Genomic DNA, 19,760 nt, shown 5'->3' with positions numbered 1-19,760 from the left:
TCTGAAAGGAGGGGCTCGTGGTTTTTGCAAAATGAATGAGGCAAAAACGGTCATGCTCTGAAAAATCTCCTGTGTTGTGCATCTCCCTCCTGCTGTGGGAAGCCACCTGAGAGCCCAGGGCCCTGGGCCCTGGTCCTGCCTTAGTCACCTGCGTCCTGAGTGATCTTGAGCATGTCAGAGACAGTGCGATGCCGGGTCCCTGTGGGAGCCCATCATTTGGTCCTGCTACGGAGATGCTGATTGACAGCATCACTCATTTTCCTCTACAGCTCCTAGCAACCCTGCTGAGATGGGGGGGGGGGAGGTGCCCTGGGTCTCTACATGCCTGCGGCTAATGCCTTGGGACCTGGAAAGAGAAGTTTATCACCTGAGAGGTAGAGAGGAGGACTTCAGAGATAAGGCGTCAATGCCTGATCAGTGGACCCGGAGGGCAGGGGACCTCAGAGATAAGGCGTCAATGCCCAAAAGAGGAAGGAAATGGGCCTGCCAAGGAGCAGAAGTGCCTTCCAACCTAAGGGAGAGCATGGTGTGTCCGCCATTTCTCTTGTCTCTCTGACCCACTCAGGTTTCAGTTTCACAGTTAACAGCTACTTATTTAGTCCCGGGGCCACAGAACGGTAGTCTAAGTACAAAATGAAGATAGTCACCGCAGCTGGGGTGGAGGTGGGAGGGCTCTGCCTTCCTCTTCCCTGGAGCACATGCCTGCAGTCTTTGTAAAGGCGGTCCCACCCTGGCAGGCATCAGCAGGTGGACAGGAATTCACTTAATGAACGTACATGGAGCACTCGCTGAGCACAGGCACAGGGTCCATGACAGGGAGCAGAGCAACGAGCAAGACAGAATCCAGTTTGCTTTTGAGGTCATGTTGGGATAGAAAACCCCAGAAGGGAGAAAGCTCGTAGGAGGAATGGCTGTGCATGTTCAGAACATGGTCAGCCCCGTGAATAGGAGACGGCAGGGAGAAGGATGTGGGGGAGCTGGGAGCCGGGAAGTTTAAGACCACATCTCCCGCTAAATGGAATTCACGGACAGGTATGAATTATTCTCCCAGTTGCTACTTTCTTCGAAGACCCATTACACAAAAAGCAATCACCTTGCCTGCAGGGAGCTCAGCTTTGATGGAGATAAATGGTCAGGTACCTGGAGGAAGGGAGAGGATGCAGGGTACCCAGGAGATGCAGACTCCTGGTGGCTCTAGCACTGTCATGAGAAAGGCTAAGAGGACACTTGTGAGACAAGGGTCTGCGTATTGGCCTCTGCTATGCTTTTGGTCCCAAGGAAAAGCCATGAAGAGAGCCTTGGGATGTTGAGGGGACCAAGCTATCCATGTGGTAAGATGTGGGACAGCATTAAAGGCGTCCCCTTCTTCAATTTATTCACTCAACAGTGTTGACCTTTTTCTATCTGCTGTGCAACAGGGCTGATGCTGGTAACATAAGTGCATTTGCCTTCAGTAACGCCCAGTCTTCGGGAGGTAGCGTTGAACAAACTTGTGTGATGAAAAGCTTTAGGCAGTGATCGGTATACCTGGGAGGTTCAGTGGCAGCCCAGTGGAGACAGCAGTCAGTTCTGCCTGGCTTGGGTGATGGATGAGGTCAAGGTAATGAATGAGCAGAGGGGGTAGACAGGAATCAAAGCATGAAAGGACATGTCTGTTGTTAGCTAAGGAGTTTGCTTTTGTCCTGTGTGTAGTCAGAGCATTGAGAGGTAGAGCGGGAGTCATGGTCAGATGGACAGTTCAGAAAGATCCCACCAACAATAGGAGCTTGGAGGAATGCCCAGACTGGAGAAGGTGAAACTGATTAGTTCAGAGTCCGAGAACAAGCTGGAGAAGAGCTGAATTGAGGTAGATAGAGGCCCTGGGGGTGGAGAGGAGGCAATGTTAAGGAAATGAAATGTTCTGCAGCGACCATGAATGAGTTGCACACATGCATGAATGAAATGGGGTGTGTGAGAATGGAGGAAGTGGAGGGTGAGTTCCAAATTCTATTTTGAATGACAGGTGGCTATTGGTCACACTCACAGATAGAGGACCAATGTAAAGGACCAGATTGGGGTGGAAAGATAAGAGTTCAGGTTTAGAAGTGGGGTGGTCTTAGAGATCCTTCCATCATTCCAGCTTCCTAATCATAAATGGCTTAAGAAATTGGAATCTTTTGGTGTTCTCAGTATTCCTGGGGCGAGGACATGAAAAGCTGTTAGTCATTGACAAGCTCGGGGAGGGTGCATGCCTTTTGTGTGTGTGTTGTGTCTGCTGGCCTCCTCGCCCAGTGCTGAGCACACAGGAGGGAGGGATGTCGTAACGAGCACTGATCTGGTATGTCAGGTACCTGAATCTCAATCCCACGTCTGTCTTTTGGACAAGACATTAACTCCTAGGCACCAAGTGGGAGTGGGAGTGAAACCTGGCCTGTGTACTCCACATGGGCTTGTGAAGACCAAAATCAACATACGACGGTGCCTCGGGAGCTGTGCACAGCCATGTTGATGGCAGTAGTTCATGTCATTATCCTCAGCAAGAAATCAATGTTTCATCCGTGACTTGTATAAAAGGCTGCTAGCCTTCCCTCCTGGGCCATGAGGGGCCGGGACTAACAATGGAGCAGAGGGGACCAAAGGCTGAGTTTTGGGTGACAGCAGCTGAAGAGCAAGAAACTGTTTGAAACCCCGCTGTTAGGAGAAGAGCCGTTGTGGAATGAAGGGTCTGCAGGGAACACAGTCAGACAGACTGGGTCCAGGCGGCAGACTTTGGAGAGAGCCCGGAGGTCACAGAAGCTTTGGACTGGCACACTGATAGGTGCCTGTGCCCCTGGCAGGGAGGGAGCAGTTAAGGTTCTTGGGCCAGTTGGGGCTGAAGCAGTGGTGGGATTCAAATAACTTAACAACCAGTTCTCTGCCCTAATGACCGTTTTAAGTATAAAAAACTGATATTCTGAAAGATAGTTTATTATTTCATGCATTTATTACTTAAATAAGAACAGTAAAAGGTACGCAAAACTAGATTATGTCATAAGAAAGAGTTTTAAAATATTAGTGAGAAAATATTAAATAATATTGACAAAAAACAATAAAACTGTTATTTAAGGTATTTCCATATTGCTTCTTGATTGGCGTCCTCACTTGCAATTTTTTCACCTATGGACGGAATGAACATTACTACGGGTGCTTAGAATACGCTGTTGTGCAGATGAATGTTAAAAAGAGTAAAGAATGTGAATTTGTGATTTTCACATGGGACGGCTGCCCAGGCACCCACCTTAGAGAGAACCCCAATTACAAGTGCCATTTTAACAACCGGTTCGCCAAAATCAACAAAAAATTAGGTATCAGTTCTGCCAAACTGGGGCAAGTCAGCTGAATCCCACCCCTGGTCTGCGGGCTTTCTGCAGGAGCGCAGGGGCTTCGCCGGCTCCCACCCTCACCGTCCCCGCAAGCGGGTGATACCTGGGCCTGCACTCAAAATGCATGCCTTGCGCTATTTCACTGTGACTAATAAAAACGACTGCTGTCGGCCTAGCGTGCGGAGGACCCGGGTTCAATTCCCGGCCAGGGCACACAGGAGAAGCGCCCATTTGCTTCTCCACCCCTCCGCCGTGCTTTCCCTCTCTGTCTCTCTCTTCCCCTCCCGCAGCCAAGGCTCCATTGGAGCAAAGATGGCCCGGGCGCTGGGGATGGCTCTGTGGCCTCTGCCCCAGGTGCTAGAGTGGCTCTGGTCGCAACATGGCGACGCCCAGGATGGGCAGAGCATCGCCCCCTGGTGGGCAGAGCGTTGCCCCTGGTGGGCGTGCCGGGAGGATCCCGGTCGGGCGCATGCGGGAGTCTGTCTGACTGTCTCTCCCTGTTTCCAGCTTCAGAAAAATGAAAAAAATAAAAAATAAAAAAAAAATAAATAAAAACGACTGTTAACTCAGGATGTTCCCATTGTTCTTCTAAGTCAGGTAGCTCTTTTAAGTCTCACAGCAACATGTGAAATCTTTTATTTCTCCCATTCTGTAACAAGGAAACTGGTCAAATTAAAAGAGATAAATCCAGTAAAAATAAATAAATAAATAAAAGCGATAAAAACATTAAAAAAATTTAAAACAAAGATTGGTTTTGGGGAATATGGGATTTCCGTAAGGAAAATCCAGGACAAAATACCGATTGACAGTATCTGATTTAAAATGTTATAACTCCAAATCTATACCCACTTTCTTCAGCAGAATTATTATTCTAATTATTTAATGAAAACCACAGAGCTAGCATTTGGTTTCATTGATTTTTCTCCAGGCACTGGGGACACAGTGCTGAGCGAGACAGTGCACAGGACAGCAGGGGGTTATTTGTGCCTCCAATGACGGTGACAGTAGAGAGGTTTTTACTGGGCCTGGCTAGGGTCCCTGAACAGCAGAAGTTGGCCAGGTTCATGAAGCTGCATTTGACTGCCTACTTCTCTGTGCTTGTTAACCACACATCTTCAATTATGCTGCATTTATTTCTCATTCCTCTCCACCTGCCGCACCTGGCGTTTTCTGATGCCTCCTCTGGCTGCTTCATGCTGAACAGGCGTGGTGTGGGGCAAACCCTCAGTACTCCCATGTTCTCAAGGTCATTGTCTAGTTGCTAACTCTGGAGCCCACAGCATGTCCAACCCCCTCCCCCCCACACACACACTGTAATTAAAATCCTTCTCATGCAGAGATTTAGTTGATGCTTGGTAATCCCTTTACTTACTTAGCTACAAATCTTCTCACGGGTCTCAAAGTCAAGTTGTATATTGTGAATTCAAGTTTAACTCGATTTTGCCAGTATTATTAACAGCACAATCACAATGAACTCCGAGTGCCCCGAGCCCTCACTGCCCCGCACACGGAGGCCACACAGTGATGAGTGGTACCAGGAGGACTGGGAGGTCAGCTGGGTCTGGGATTGAAACCAGAGCCCTTTGTTCACAGCTGGGTGCCCTTGGGAAAGCCATTTCCCACTCGGGGTCTCAGGTTCCTTGGCTATAAAGTGGCAACAGTGACTCCTGTGCCACGGGGCTGCTGTAGGACGTGCTTGGTTCTTCGAAGTGCTGAGCTCCGCCAGGGACACACCTGGAGGTCAGTATGTTATAGCAGTTATTATTATAATTATTGCTTTGCTATAATTATTTGTGGTTGGAAGATCTGGAACTTTAACTCAAGCCTTCTCTCTAGACACAAATAGCCACACCTAGGAATGAGCCTTGTACGGTGTCATATTTAGCAAAACTTTTCTTACATGACAAGTAACTAAGAACCTGGTGATAAGAAAACAAGCTGTCAGGAATGTGTTTTTCCCCAGTACCATACTGCAGCTTCCAGAGGACAGTTCAGGGATTGGTACAAATTCCACGCACGTTCTAATGCCTTCTGTAGGGATAAGACAGTGCTATTAGTGATTGGAGTTGGACACATCTCCTGAAGGGAATTGAAACATCTTCAATCAGCAATTCTCAGCAAACATTTACCAAACAGGTGTCAGGCACTATGCCAGGTGCAGTGTGGGGCTCAGATACGAGGCAGACACATCTCTGCTCATCAGGAGCGTGTAGACCTTTGGAGAGAAGGGCCACATGCATGACAGAGTAATGGGAACAAGGGCTGTCAGAAAGCCATGTGCTTGGCCTCTGCTTCGCCACTCAGCCTTACAGATGTCCTGCTTTTCTGGGGCTGCCACATGGAATCGCTTCCATTGGGAGTGGGGGCCTTTAGGGTTTCCCTTCCTACCACGTGTATAAGAACAGAACCAAAGTCCCCATGAGAGCCTGTGTCACCCCCAGTGCTCCCAGCCCATTATGTCATTTCAGTGAGGATTGCAGTTAGCCAGACCGTGTGGCTGGAGGTCACAGGCACCTGAGTGAGAGTTTGTGGTGGGCAGATGGCCTTTAATTCCCTCCAGCCCTGGAGTTTGTCAATTTTATGAAAAATCCCTCTCAGCAAAGTGTCTCCATCACTTGAAATTGGTTTAAGATACACGTTTCACTATGTTTAGAGTAGAATGTCCCCAAGTATGCTCAAGAACACTACTGTGAGACATTCATAAGTTTGGGGTGGGGGGAGGTTTCCATGATCAATATGTTTGGAAAGTTCTGGTTTAAACAAAATTAAACAAGCTGCTCAGTGTAGCACTTATTTTAAGCTTTAATATGCCGACATGTGTTATGACTCTTAAAAGGGCAGATACCTATTGCAATATTTTCTAACTTTATTTGAACATGAAACTTCATTTTTATGAAATTTCTGATCACCTCTCCTGGAAAAAGCTAGTGTCCAGAGGAACACACTTTGGGAACTACTGGCTTAGAAGCTATTTCTGGTGTAGAAACTGGCCGTGCTCAGCTGTTCCCATAATTGTTTAGAATCCAGACTTCAGTTTCACCTGCAGAGTCTAAGTTTAGACAAAAAGCAGCGCTTCCTAACTGTGAGGACGTGTGAGGAGGAGAATCCTAGAGTGTTCTGGGAAATGATGACAAGGAAACATACTACCCCCCTTTGTTACTCTTTTACAAGCTCTCCCGTGAGTTATTATATGAATTATTAAGGGAGATTTGGGATCTTTTCATCTTAAGGGGGCCTTTGAAAATAGAATATAACTGAGGGATAAGAAGACAAGAATTAAGCTGGTTTCTGGAGCCCTGTCTCTTAAGTGTCTGCGATCAATCTTCGTTTTCACTCTGTCTGGCACCTACACTTGAAGGAAACACCTTCCTAACTCAGATTTCCAAGACAAGGAGAACGAACGAGGTAGAGGGCCGGAGGCTGCCCGAGATCTCGCAGTCGTGTTTCAGCAACGGTCACGTGTTGAGCACTTCCTCACGTGCCAGAGAGGATGCTGAGCCTTGTGCATGCATCTTACACGTTCCTTCAAACAACCTCTGAGACCGCTGTCATAGTTTCCGCTTTTCAAAGCGAGGATCTGAAGCCTAGAGAGGTTAAAGACCTTCCCGAAGGTCATACATCCGGCGTGGCGTAGGACCTGGATGTGAACACTAAAGCCCTTACCTGCTCTATCCCCCCAGCTGCCACTGTGAGCCTGTGGACATCCAGGACATCAGAACTTTATTGAAATGGGCCTCCTTCCATCAGGCTGGGGAGAGACTGGAGGGGAGGCAATGAGCTGCCCACACTGAGAAGAAGGGAAGAGAGAGGGGACATCTTTCAGCTCCCCTTCCCCACACCAACCATGACCAGCGAGGCCCTTCGGTGGCCAGACAGCAGCCTGGCTTTGTGTCCTCACCACCTCTCCCTCGCCAGAGGCATCTCTTCTCATCAGCCACCTGCCTTCTTGTGCCTACTGATAACCCACAGCCCACGGGCGGCTGCCCTGTTAGGGAGACAGGGCAGCGTATCAGCCTACGACTCAGTGTGTTCCCGGGCACATTCGTGGTCCCCTAACAAGAAAGTGGCGGCATCCACAGTACAGCTAATCGTCCTCTGACTTCACAGTGTCAATGGCTGTTGTCTCCAAAGGAACCTTTATAACTTTGGTCTGCAAGCTGCAGCAAACGGGGCTGGACTCTGAGTACGGGAAGTTGGGCTTGCAGCCTGAAGCTGTGGCGGCGGCCGGCTGTAGACAGGAGTGGGGAAGCAGAGGCTGTGCCCGGAGCCTGGAGGGGCTAGTCTTAAGAAAAGAGATCACTGGAAGGAAAGCAATGTTTCTGGCCAGCCAGGAAGTAAGCCCCAGGTACCTGCCATCTGCCATGTCAGGCTGAGTGGTCGCTGGGTTAGTCCTGAGGTCTGTAACTACCACGTGCTCATGAGTTGCTGAGCTGTGTGTGAAGCGCTCAAAATAAATGTGTGATGACTTTAATGTGCAAACATGGCCTGACCCACATTTGAAGGCATTCCTCTAGGAGTGGGGCGTGGTGACCTGAGTGAGCCACACCCTGTTGGCCTGGTTTCCCTGTAGAGGGCCACAGGGGACCTTGGACCCAGCCCCACCTGAGGAGGGTGAGTCTCCTCCCTGTGACACCGACTGGCTTTAGTGGGACTCATGCCTGCAGGTTTTAGCTTGCTGAGATAAGGCCGGGCCAAGGCCAGGTGATTGGATGAGGACCATGGCTTCTAGGAAGGTTCCACTGAGCTCCTAAATGTCCATGCCCCAGATGGGGTTTCTGGGACTGCGTCATCTGGAGCAGCAGTCCCCACTCTTGCCCCCCACGGATACCTGAAATTGCATGCACTTATGTGTTTACTTACAATCTGTCTCTCACAGTAACCTGCAGGCTCCTCGAGAGCAGGAACTGTCCCTCCTTCATACTTTCTGTGCCCAGAACATCTGAGCCTCTGTCTGACACACAATAAGCCTTGAGTGTTTGTTAAATGAATGAAAAAATAAAAACAAGAACCAAAAAAAACCCCAAATGAACCCTACCTCTGACCTGCAGTTTGCAATTCTTCGAAAGTAAAATTGATCTTGTCACTTCTCTGCGGACAGTCCCCTCGGGTCCCATCACAGGCAGGATAAAGTGCAAGCTCCCCAGCCTGGCATTCAGGCCCGATGCTGTGGCCCTGCCAACCTCTCCAGTTTCATTTCTTACCATTCTCTGCCCTCTCCAACCCCCACCCCCACCCCCACCGCCGTGCATCCTATGCGCTAACTCAGTCAATCCCAAACTTGGCAACTGCTGAAAATGCAGACTCCTGGCTCCAGCCCCAGAGCCTCGGATTCCATTGGCATTAGGCAGGATACAGGAGTCATCACTTTTTTTTAAAGGTATGCGGGTGAGTCTGATGGCGGGTATTCTGCGGACCACACTTAGAGAAGCGACGCTTCTATCAGTGTACTCTGTGGGCAGCTAGCTGAGAGAGCCATGCTTTCTCCCCTCTGTGACCTTGTATTTACGGTGACTTCTGTCTGGAATAACCTTTGCCCACTCACATTTTTTTTCCCCCAGAAAAGTGCCTCTGCATCCTTTGAGTCAGCTCAGTGGTCATACTTCCTGTGGACGTAGTTCCGCCTCCACCAGGCACATTAGTGTTTTCTTTCTCTCATCATCTCTTGAATCTTACACATACCTTTCTTGGAGATCATTCTGCTTATTTCTTTTTCTCCCTCCCTTCTCCCGACACTGCGTGCTCTCAGAACAACTCTTGGCCTCTGCACCCCGAGTGCCTCGCAGGATACCTGCCGATGTGTTCACTGGACTAGAGTGAGACACCGAGGTGTGCGCCAGCACAGTCTGGTCCCCAGGGCTCCCCCTCCTGACTCTGTTCTGTGTCTGACTGCTGGGTCTTTCCAGGAGTTCTCGCTCCAGCGAATGGACAGCCTTCTGGACGATCGTGTCAACATCCTGGGATTTTCCATTTTCAACCAATCACATGCTTTCTTCCAAGAGTTTGCCCAGAGCCTCAACCAGTCCTGGCAGGAGAACTGTGACCACGTGCCCTTCCCTGGGCCTGCGGTAAGTACCGTCAGAGCCCCTCCCCTGGTGTCCCTTCGCCTCCACACATGCCCCTCTGTGGGCCAGCCACTGGGACGTCTAGCAAATCCTCCAGGAATCTAATCTGCTCCTGGCTCAGCTCAAAAAAGAGGTGTGTAGGAGCCTGGGATGCAGTGACAAGGGAAGAGTGTCTGCACTACTGTGAGCTGTAAACAGCACGCTGGGTGGAGGAGACAGCAGGGAGAGGGGTGTGCGGAGGCACTGAGTGGCCGATTACTGATGTCTGTAAGCCTCCTGTGGCCAGGCTGCTGCTACTACTGTTACTGAGAACTGCCCATGTTTAGAATCCCAGAATATGACTATTGGAAAGACCTTTAGCTGATCTATATTTCAGTTAGGGGAATAGAAGCCCAGGCTGGGAATGAGAGCTGTGGGGATCTTGCTCAAGGGCAATCGCCAGGTAAAACTAGAGCCTGAGACTTTTGACTCCTGGTCCGGTGCTCTCTCCATCACTCTGGTCCACTGCTGCAGGAGTTCATCTGGGGAAGCTTCCTCTGCGGCCTCACCCATGTTCTTCCTCCTCGCATTCCTTCCCTGCTGTGTGTGTGATGGGGCAAAGGTTTCCCTGCCTTCCGCCATCGGGTTTGATGTCCTTACTTCACGGGGCAGGTCTAGTATGTTTCCTTGTGTCCACTGGTGAAAAGACAGGTTCTCAAGACATGGGAATTGCGTGGTTTTCTAAGGTCCTGTCCTAGCCATGTCCCAGGTAAGCCTCCAAAACCCCCCCAAGGCAACTTATGTGATGCTCATAACTTTCTGAGGTAACTACGTACTATCAGTATCTTCACTGAGGCCAGAAAGGTTAAGTAAGGAGCCCAAGGTCACGCAGCTAATGAGCAGAGGAACTAGGGTCAGACCCTAGGTCAGATGGGTTTACAGGTTATCATCTTAACCACGAGGCTCTTTTGCCTTTCTCTGAGACTGTCTTGCCTTTGTCACACTGTACTGTGAATTGGCCCACAAAGTGAAAGTCATCAGTGAATATTTATCAAATGGATGATGAGTGAGGGAGGCAGGTGGAATGCTGAGTTCAGGGTGTAAAGAAATGGAAAAGGATCAGGTTTAAGAGATGGCAATGGAATTGGGTACTTTTCTGGAGGGGGGCAGTCTCCTCCTTCCCAATCCAGTCTCACACCGCCTAAGACCTCAGCGTCTTCTGCTCCCTAAGAGTGTTTGGGGGGCATTTGGGGAAAGGTGAGTTCTCTTGGGGGACCCCCTAAGTGCCAGGGCAGAGAACAAGGGTACAGTTGGCGGTGTCCTACCCGCTCCCGGCTACTCCGGAGGGCCAGGCAGGCCTGAGACCTAGAACTGGTCACAGAGTTGGATTCTCCGTTCGTTGTCTTCCTCTTGGCCAAGGCCCTTTGGTTCTCTTGCCGGTAAAGTGGGAGCTGGGTTCTTTCCAGCTCAGGAGACAAGGGGGCTCGTCCGTTTGCTTTTAGCTCAGTGCAGAATGGAAGAATATGGCAGCCCTCCCCGAGATGACCCCACCTTGACCTCTTTTCCTCCTCCTGGCATCCTAGTAACAGATCACAGTGGTCACGCACTCCCTTTTGACAAGTGAGGAAACTGAGGCACTGAAGAGCTAGATGGCGTACGAGGTTCCCCAGGGGTTGGTGCTCCAAAGCAGCCTGCACTAGAGCCTGCATCTGCCTCTCAGTGGTGGAGAACCGCCCGCCCTGGGCTCTGGGGCCTCCGAGAAGGAAAGGGAGGCCTTTGTAGGGACTCTTCACATCCAAGAAGTTGGAAAGGAAGCTGCCCGCTCTAACAGCAACAAATCTCTCTCAAGCCTTCTCCCTTTAGCAACTGTCTCTTAAAAAGCAGTGCCTCCTCCTGTCCCTCCCGGGGCTGCCATTCCCAGCATCCACAGGCCCGCTCTTTCCTTTGCTGGGGAAGAAATAACCAGTTCCAGGAAAGCACAGCCCGATTTCGTCTCCCCATCAGCTTTGTAAACAGGCTGCTGCGAGCAGCTCCCGTCTCGGAAGGGACCTGCTTTCCTCCCCCCTCTTCCCTCTCCTCCACTGCCCTCATCTCCCCCTCTTTCTCCTCCCTCTCCCTCTCCATCTCAGTGCCAACCTCTCTTCTTTCTCCCTTCTCTGTCCCTCCTGCTTTCCTCTCCGTCTCCTTCTGTCCCCTGGCCCCCTTCCTTTCTCTTCCTGTTCCTTTTTCTCTCCGACACTGTGTGGTCCCTCCTCACTCTTGGCACTTCCTCCTCTCCTGTTTCTCTTCCTCCCGACTTGTGTGTGCGCCTCCCTGTCTTCCTCACCTTCACAGCTGGGCTGACGGCGCTCCGGGCGGAGCTTGCTGGAGGGGCGCCCAGTCCTAAGGGCTCCGAGAGGCTGAGCTGAGGAGTAACAGGGAAGTCAGTTCAGTGCTGCCCACCCAGGCTGAACCCCACCTCCGGAAGGTGGGTGACAGCAAGCTGCGACTGTGCGGGGCGCCTGAGACGGTGCAGGGAAGGAGCGTCACAAATGGACACACATCTCCGCTAGTCTCACGCGCATCCCTGTTAATCATGCCGCAGGGAACAAAAAAATGTGGAAGTCTTTAGATTACAGGTGGTGAGGTTGAGTGATTAGAAGTTACGCTAAAACAGATGTTTGTTAGTTAGTTTCACTAACTAAAGCCCAGATTGTAAGAACTATTCCATGAGATCGTAATGATTCCTGTCCTGGTGGTGTACTGGGGCTGGAGTTTAAGTTACAGAGGCTCGGAGACAAATGGGCATCCAAGAAGTCCCCTGGGACCAGTGACCAGGGAGTTGAGGGTGTATGTTTAGAAAGTATTTTTATTTTTATTTCAGGGGAAGGGGAAGAAACTCAGCCACAAGTCCCTGAGTCAGATTGACTCATCGACATTCACACGGAGTCTTTCATTCGCCTAAACAATTTACAAACAACTCCAAAGAACATAGCAATGAAGAACCAAATGAAAATATAAAAACAAGAGAATTGAGGGTTCCTTGCCAAGCAACATTTTGGTGCCAAGAAAGAGGAGAGAATTTTAAATGAGGATTGAGGCTTTTGGGGATTGACTATTTACGAGAAGCAGAGACAAGACCAAGAGACAGGCATGCCCAGATGGGGAATGGAGGCCACATATAGACGGGGGGGGGGGGTCACAGGGAAGGGAAGGGGACGAGAGCCCGGAGGGAGGCGGTGGAGGGTGGGCCCAGGAACGGAGTCGTATTTGGGGCGCTGTTTCGTACCAGAACCTCTTTTCCCCAACTGAAAGTCCCAAGTGCTTTCCAGAGCTAAGTTGGTAAATAATATCAGAGGGAGAAAGCAATTAGGAGAGCAAAAATACTTCTGGATAGAGATCTAAAGAGAGATGGAAAAGTTGGTGGGTGAGAGATTACAAGTTTGCACACCATCAGAGGTAGAACTGGGTGAGGGAGGAGACTGGCGACTTCTCGGAGATGGGCTTGAGGGGCGAGGAGTGGGAGGCGAGGTCTCAGGGAACCAGGTGAGGAGCCAGCTGAGAGTCTGAGCAGGTTGCCGGGACCCTGGGAAAGGGGCTGTCTGGTTATGTGCGGAGGGCCTTGGGAAGACTGGACGTCTGGGCCTTGGGAGTTTTCAGTTCAGATCAGACCAGGCTGAACTGCAGAGAGGACCTGAGATGCCTACAGCATCCTGGACACATGTCACCTGGGTCACCATGTCACCTCCCTGGAGGCAGAACACAGATGGAGGGGAGACAGGGACCTTGAGACCTCGCGGATGTTCCTCCCGTCTGCTCCCGGCCCCCACAGCCCTTGCTGGAGCTGTATTTCCTAGGAGCACTCAAAGGACCCTGAGGGCCCCGAGGTTTGAGATGGCAAGGGACATGGGTCACGGGCACACGCTGCTCTCCCAGCATCTGGGTCGTTTGCTGATAAGAGACATCGACCATGAAAGCCTCGTGTAAACGGAGTGGGCATAGTAGCAACCACATGCAGGGAAGGACTTAGGACCTGGTGTGTGTGTGTGTGTGTGTGTGTGTGTGTGTGTGTGTGTGTGTGTGTGAGAGAGAGAGAGAGAGAGAGAGAGAGAGAGAGAGAGAGAGAGGGAGGGAGAGAAATGGCAGGTTGGGCTGTATTGGTAAGTGTGCAGTGATGAAGGTCCCTCTCAGACTAGCATGCAGCCCTGTGAGAAGAAGGGGCCTTTAAAGAGGGTGTGAGGCCCAAGCCTCATTGGGGGCCTGGGTCAACAATACCCCTAAGGAAACAGGGGGTCCCCAGGGCCTCAGGACTAGTTACGGTGCTCCCAGCTTTCAGCAACAGAAATCCCAAATTCAACTGCCTCATGCAAAAAAGAAGAAGAAGAAGAAAGGAAATGTGTGGTTTTGTATTGCAGCGAGTCGAGAGGTAGGGCAGGTTCCAGCGATGTCACTGGGACCTAGGTTCCTTGCATCTCCGCTGTGTCACCCTGGTGCCAACTTCATCCCCAGGCTGGAACCAAGATGACTGCTCCTGGTCCAGGCTTCGTGTCCAGACACAGGGCTGCACCTGTCTTAGAGATAGGAAGCTCTTCTGAGAAGCCGTCCCTCCCTCCAGGCCTCAGTTCATGTCTCATTAGTCGGAACTGGGCCCCATGCCGAGTCCTGAATCACGTGTTATTAGGGGGATGGGATGACTCCTGGACCACTCAGGTTTACTGGGGTGCTGGGGCTGAATCGGCCGCCCCTAGAGCACGTGGCTGCTTGGGGGAAGGGGAGGACTTCCCCTTTCCAATGGAAAGGGACTCATATTAGGAAGGAAGAGGGAAGAATGGGTGCTGAGGACCCTCCCGCCGCCCTCTCTGTCCTGCCCTTTGAGGTCTTGTTCCAGCTAAAGTTCTAAGAAGCTCTTAACTGAGGGTTGACACAAGGGTAGTCAGGTCAAGAGGTAAATTGGGTGATGAGCAAACCCATGACAACAGAGAAGCCCCTAGTCACCTGCTTCCCCGGTGCTCAGCTCCGGTCCATGCGTCTCATGCTCTATCTGCTGCTGAGCAGCTGACAGCATCTAGGATTGTCCATGTTGTCCCAGGGGGCTAGGCACAGGAATCAATGTGCTGGAGCATGGCACACCCCGGCTCTGGAGCTGCCTTGCTGGGGACTGAGGTGGAGAGAGCACCCCAGGGAAGGTCGAAAACCAGGCCGAGGACAGCGGCGCTGGCTTCTGTCCCGGCTCTGCTCCTGTCTTGCTTGGTGACACTGGGCAAGAGGAGAGCTCTTTGAACTTCAGCTTCATCGTCTGTAAAATGAGAGGATGGTTGGACTGTTTGAATTCTAGGGTCCCTTCCAGTTCTCACGCTTGGTGATTTTGAGGGTTTCAAAATGGAGAGATTAACTGAGAAATAAGGGGGAAGGTAGGAAAGAAGTGAGTTTCAAGTGTCACATCAATAGCCGAACTGAAGGATCTAGAAGCCAGTGTCAGTAAGGGGTGACTCACTCTCCCTCGGGAGGGGGTCTGTCTAGGCTGGAAAGGAAGAGTCTGCAGCATTCCCAGTTTCCATGTGTCCTCTGGCAAGGAGAGACGAGAAGCCCGTTAATGAAGGAGTCACATGTGCTCAGGGGAAAATGAATTATGTGCGAAGGACAAGGACAGTTGTAAACTGGCCAAGAAGCGTCAGGTACCACTCAGTTGAGCTTGAATCAAATGAAGGGGCTCAGCTGCAAAGGGGAAGGGCAGTGGGATGGAGAAGACAGGAATGGAGGGTGACAGGTGGGAGGGACTCAGAGGAGCCGTGCGGGTCAGCACAGCTTAGCAGGACTGCAGAGGGTCCCAGTGGTCCCAAGTGCCATGAGGTGCCCTTACCACCTGGGTCTGCAGGTCACACGAGGCTTCAGGACCAGGCTTTGGGAAAGGAGGGGTGTTGGAGCTGGGGGGGAGGGCAGAAGAGCCCATGCAGGCAGACGGGATGCAGCGGCTCACGCCTGGCTGTAAGGCTTTGGCAGAGGAAGGGTCCCTGTCAGATCACAGTGACTGAATAATGTGGGGAGGAAGAAAAAAAAGGAGTAAGAGAAGAAGAGAAGGAGGCTAAGAGGGAGAAAGAAAGAACACGCCGGCCAGGCAGTTTTGCAATACCCCTGAACTTGGATTGGGGTACAGAACGTTATTTGCCTGAGTTTCCCTATAATTGCCTTTTAAGAAGATTCTCCAGTCAGCCTGCCCGGTTCCTATTACAGATCTCCTTGCTCAACATAGAGCAAAACTGTGAATGAAGTAAGTCATTCTTCGGAGCCTGTTTCCCTCCCTGTAGTCTCTGTTCTTATTACTCCCCAGTACCTTCGGTGGGGCAACACCTGCTTCCCGAGCCCCTGCTGACACTCGTCTGCCCCTGGGGGTGCCCAGTCACCTCCCTCAGGAATGAGGACTCCTGACACTCACAGTGACGGGCACTTTCACACACCTGTGAGGCAGGGAGCAGCCGGGCTCAGTGCTCCTGGTCTCAAGCCTTTTTTTTCCCTGCACCTCACTGTTTCAGTCTGTGGACACTCTGTTTGGAAAGCTTGAAAAAAATCCAAGAGATCCCAAAATGGTCTCCCTGCCTCCAAGCTTGGAGGGTCCAGCATCTGAGGGCCCGGCCAGGGAGGAGGAAGGTTGGAAGAAGTCACATGGAGAGCGCTCTCAACTATTTCTTATGTTGGAAGAGGAGGCTTAGAAGGGGCAGTATTGCATTGCCCATGACGGAATGTCACAGTTCCGTGAAGGAACCGGCTTGGTAATGGACTTCCTTGGTGTGTGACTTCCTGTGTCCGACATCACTGCTCCTGAAGGCCTCTCCTACCTTCCTAGGCCTCCCCTCAGGGCCCCTAGAGCTGTTCATACTCAGTATACTTCTGTTGTCAGGGACCATATGTACACAGCCCAGTGTCACCACCTCCATGGGTGGCACATTCTCCAAGCACAAGAGTCTTCTGTTTTTCTGCTTCAACCACCTTCACCCAGACCCCTCAGCCTTCCCCTCCCCAAGGGATGCTAACATCCACTTAACTTGATGTAGTGGTCAGGCTGAGCCCTGTGGGCAGATTTCACCCCAAATGTAATTGGATTCAGTAAGTGTGTGTCAGAGGCTGCCACCTGCCAGGACGGGTGCTGCAGGCTGTGCAGGGTGGGAGATGAAAGCCTTGTGTGTTCCTGCCCCTAGAGTTTGCAATGTAATGGGGAGGTGAAAATATGGACAAAACTGAACTGGCCTCTTCCCTGGTCGTCAGGCCCTCCAGCAGTGACCTGCCTGGTTCCTGGCTTCCTGCTTCTTCCTCTCCCATCCCCCCTCCAGGGGTGCTCTGCACTCTCCACCTCGTCTTTGCTCAGATGGTTCCGTCTCTGGAGTGCCTTTCCCACTTCCCTAGCTGCTCGCTACTCCCACATTCAATCATTTCTCTGCCAGAATCCTGTCGTGTTCGGTTCCAGCGCTGCACCCTCCAATAAGCCTTTTCTTGATCACCCAACCAGATAAGCTAGCTTCCTCTTTGGAACCCCCACAGACCTTTGTGGGTCCGCCTGAGCTTCATGTTACCCTTCTTGTGTCCCATCTCCCTGTCCCCTCTCCCCTATTCCACTGTAATCTACCACGGAACAAGGTCTTGCTTGTCTTTTAGCTTTGATCATACCATGTACTTCATCCATACCCGTCATATGAATAGTACAGAGTGGGCTGTAGTAGTCCGTACAGCGAGGACAAACAGCCGAGTCTTGTAGAATGGGCATCTGTGAGGGCGGTGGCTGGGTTCTGTCCCTTCCTGAGTCCCTTGGGGGTTCCTGAAAGCAATGACAGTTGGTACTTACCTGAAGCAGAGAGAAAAGGATATCCTTGAAGTCATTTTGGGCCCAAAAGTTTCGCTTGTTGGTCCGATCCTTTGCCACCATTGTCTGCCCTGGGCTAGCACCTGGACTATTAGTGGATGTGAAGTTAGTCTAGAGCAGGGGTCGGGAACCTATGGCTTGCGAACCAGATGTGGCTCTTTTGATGGCTGCATCTGGCTTGCAGACAAATCTTTAATAATAATAAAAAAATAACATTAAAAATATAAAACATTCTCATGTATTACAATCCATTCATTTCCTACCATTCATGTTCATGGTTGCGGGTGGCTGGAGCCAACCACAGCTGTCCTCTGGGACAACACCCAATTTTTATTGGATAATGCGTAACGTGCACAGATCATTGTATGGCTCTCATGGAATTACATTTTAAAATATGTGGCGATGCCTGACCTGTGGTGGTGCAGTGGATAAAGCATTGACCTGGAAATGCTGAGGTTGCTGGTTCGAAACCCTGGGCTTGCCTGGTCAAGGCACATATGGGAGTTGATGTTTTCAGCTCCTCCTCCCTTCTCTCTCTCTGTCTCTCTCTCTCCCTCTCTCTCTCCTCTCTAAAAATGAATAAATAAAATAAAAAAAATAAAAATAAAAAATAAAAAACAAAAAATATGTGACGTTCATGGCTCTCTCAGCCAAAAAGTTTCCTGACCCCTGGTCTGGAGACTAACTAGGAGGTGGGCCAAAAGCAACAAAGACACACCCTTATTTCTTCTGTATTTTGTTTCTCTCTTTTCATCCTTCTTTCCCTTCTCTTCCTTCACACCTCTCTCTGCTCCTCCTCCCTTGTCCTCCCTGCCCGGCCTCCTCTCTGGGATGCTGTCTGCTATCCGGCTCTCTGCCGCTCCCAGCTGTCCTCAGCCCTGCTGTTTGATGCCCTCTATGCTGTGGTGACCGCGGTGCAGGAGCTGAACCGGAGCCAGGAGATCGGCGTGAAGCCCCTGTCCTGCGGCTCAGCCCAGATCTGGCAGCATGGCACCAGCCTCATGAACTACCTGCGCATGGTGAGGGCTGGCTGGGGCGCTGTGGGCCCTGTCCGGCCGGGGCACTGTGGGGGAATGGCTTCACAGTCACTCACTTCCAGGCCTCCTCCTTTTATCTCAGCCGCAGACAAAACACCATCTGTGGCAGCCCCCTCCAGTGTGTCATGGGTCCCGTTTGTTCCTCAATCCCTAAAATCATCAGGAATCTTTGGCAAGTTTGTTTACATGACAGTGGCCCTTGAAAATTTAGACTGTTCGAGGCTTCCTAGATTCCAGGCTTGGGACCTGACCCCTTGGCTCACAGGTGGTCCCAGCAAAGCTCCACCCACAACAGGATGGATGCTGCTGCTGCTGCTGCTGCTGCTATGGACCAGTGTTTTTCAACTACCGGTCGAGGTGAAAACCGCTGCTATATTCAGTGATCCCTCAGGCTCAGCACTCTAACTTGGTGCTGGATTTCCTGTGTTCTCAGCCATGTGTTCTCCAGTGGGAGGGATAGGGCTCTCTAGCCCACGAAGAAGACATCACCTGTCAGAGAAGCCTGGAGGAAAATGGCTTGGATTTTGCATTTAAGTCAGGTCATTCTGACTTCTTGTAGTCCGGGAGTGGGTGAGCAGCTGCCCAAATAGGATAAATGCTATTACAGCGAGGGCCTGGCGGTGGGGCTCGGGGGAATCTGAGCTCGAGCTAGCGTCTTGGCTTATGCAGCAGCTGTGAGGTCATTAGGTGTGGGGCATCCTTCCCCTCCTCCAGCCCCGGCTAATTCTGAATTGGTTTCAGAGATGTCACACTTGTCATTTCAAGAGCCTGTGGCTGGAGGTGGACGGAAGGATGGAGCTTGATGGTGCCCCCTTCCTTGGGCATGCTATATAGGCATCCTTATGTAGCGCATGTGTGGAATGCTTGCCCGGGCCAGGTGGAACACAGGGACCTATCTGGTGCTGTAACTCACTCTCTCCTGGACAGGTAGAATTGGAAGGTCTCACCGGCCACATTGAATTCAACAGCAAAGGCCAGAGGTCCAACTATGCCTTGAAGATCTTACAGTTCACGAGGAATGGCTTTCGACAGGTAAGCCTGGCTGTGATGCCCAGTGGCAGACCTCCTCTTCATTCCTCTCTGTGTCTCCAGTCCTTTTCTCCCTGGCTCTGAGGATGGCCTCCTGCTCCCAGTTTCCCCCAGGACAACAGGCTGTGACTGTGTACGGCTCCTGGCCTGCACTGGCTTGCCCCTTCCTGCCACGAGGTTCAGCCCATGTGGGTCAAGGGGCTGCAGCCCCAGCAAAATACCAGAAGGAGGCAAACACGCTTTATTATGGGGAGAGGGGAGGCAAGGGGCTGCCATGAAAGAAGGAATTCCCAAGCCTTGTCCACTATTTTGGATTATTCTACTTCCTGAATCTTGTTGTAACCCTGGAATCATTGTTAGAATCCAGGTTAGACACAGATCAGATCCCCTGGGGGCTGAGGAATTTCTTTAGATTGGAATGGATGGCCAAGTCCCTCCTGTCAGCTCTTTCTGACCAACCCAACACTCACCCCCACCATGC

The 19,760-nt window shown here is 51.2% G+C and overlaps 1 protein-coding gene across 1 annotated transcript in view; it reads left to right on the top strand.

The window, feature by feature from the left end:
• GRIK4 (glutamate ionotropic receptor kainate type subunit 4) overlaps positions 1-19,760 on the top strand; it is a 379,418-nt gene that overhangs the window by 264,219 nt on the left and 95,439 nt on the right. The window contains exons 8-10 of the mRNA XM_066259819.1: positions 9,245-9,406; positions 18,080-18,232; positions 19,178-19,282. Of these exons, the coding sequence (XP_066115916.1) occupies positions 9,245-9,406; positions 18,080-18,232; positions 19,178-19,282 (420 nt within the window). The remainder of the gene's footprint in view (positions 1-9,244; positions 9,407-18,079; positions 18,233-19,177; positions 19,283-19,760) is intronic.

Source organism: Saccopteryx bilineata, chromosome 2 (genome assembly GCF_036850765.1).
Source record: "Saccopteryx bilineata isolate mSacBil1 chromosome 2, mSacBil1_pri_phased_curated, whole genome shotgun sequence".
Taxonomy (NCBI): domain Eukaryota; kingdom Metazoa; phylum Chordata; class Mammalia; order Chiroptera; family Emballonuridae; genus Saccopteryx; species Saccopteryx bilineata.
Note: the sequence above shows the minus strand (reverse complement) of the source record. Positions and strands in the feature narration are given on the sequence as shown.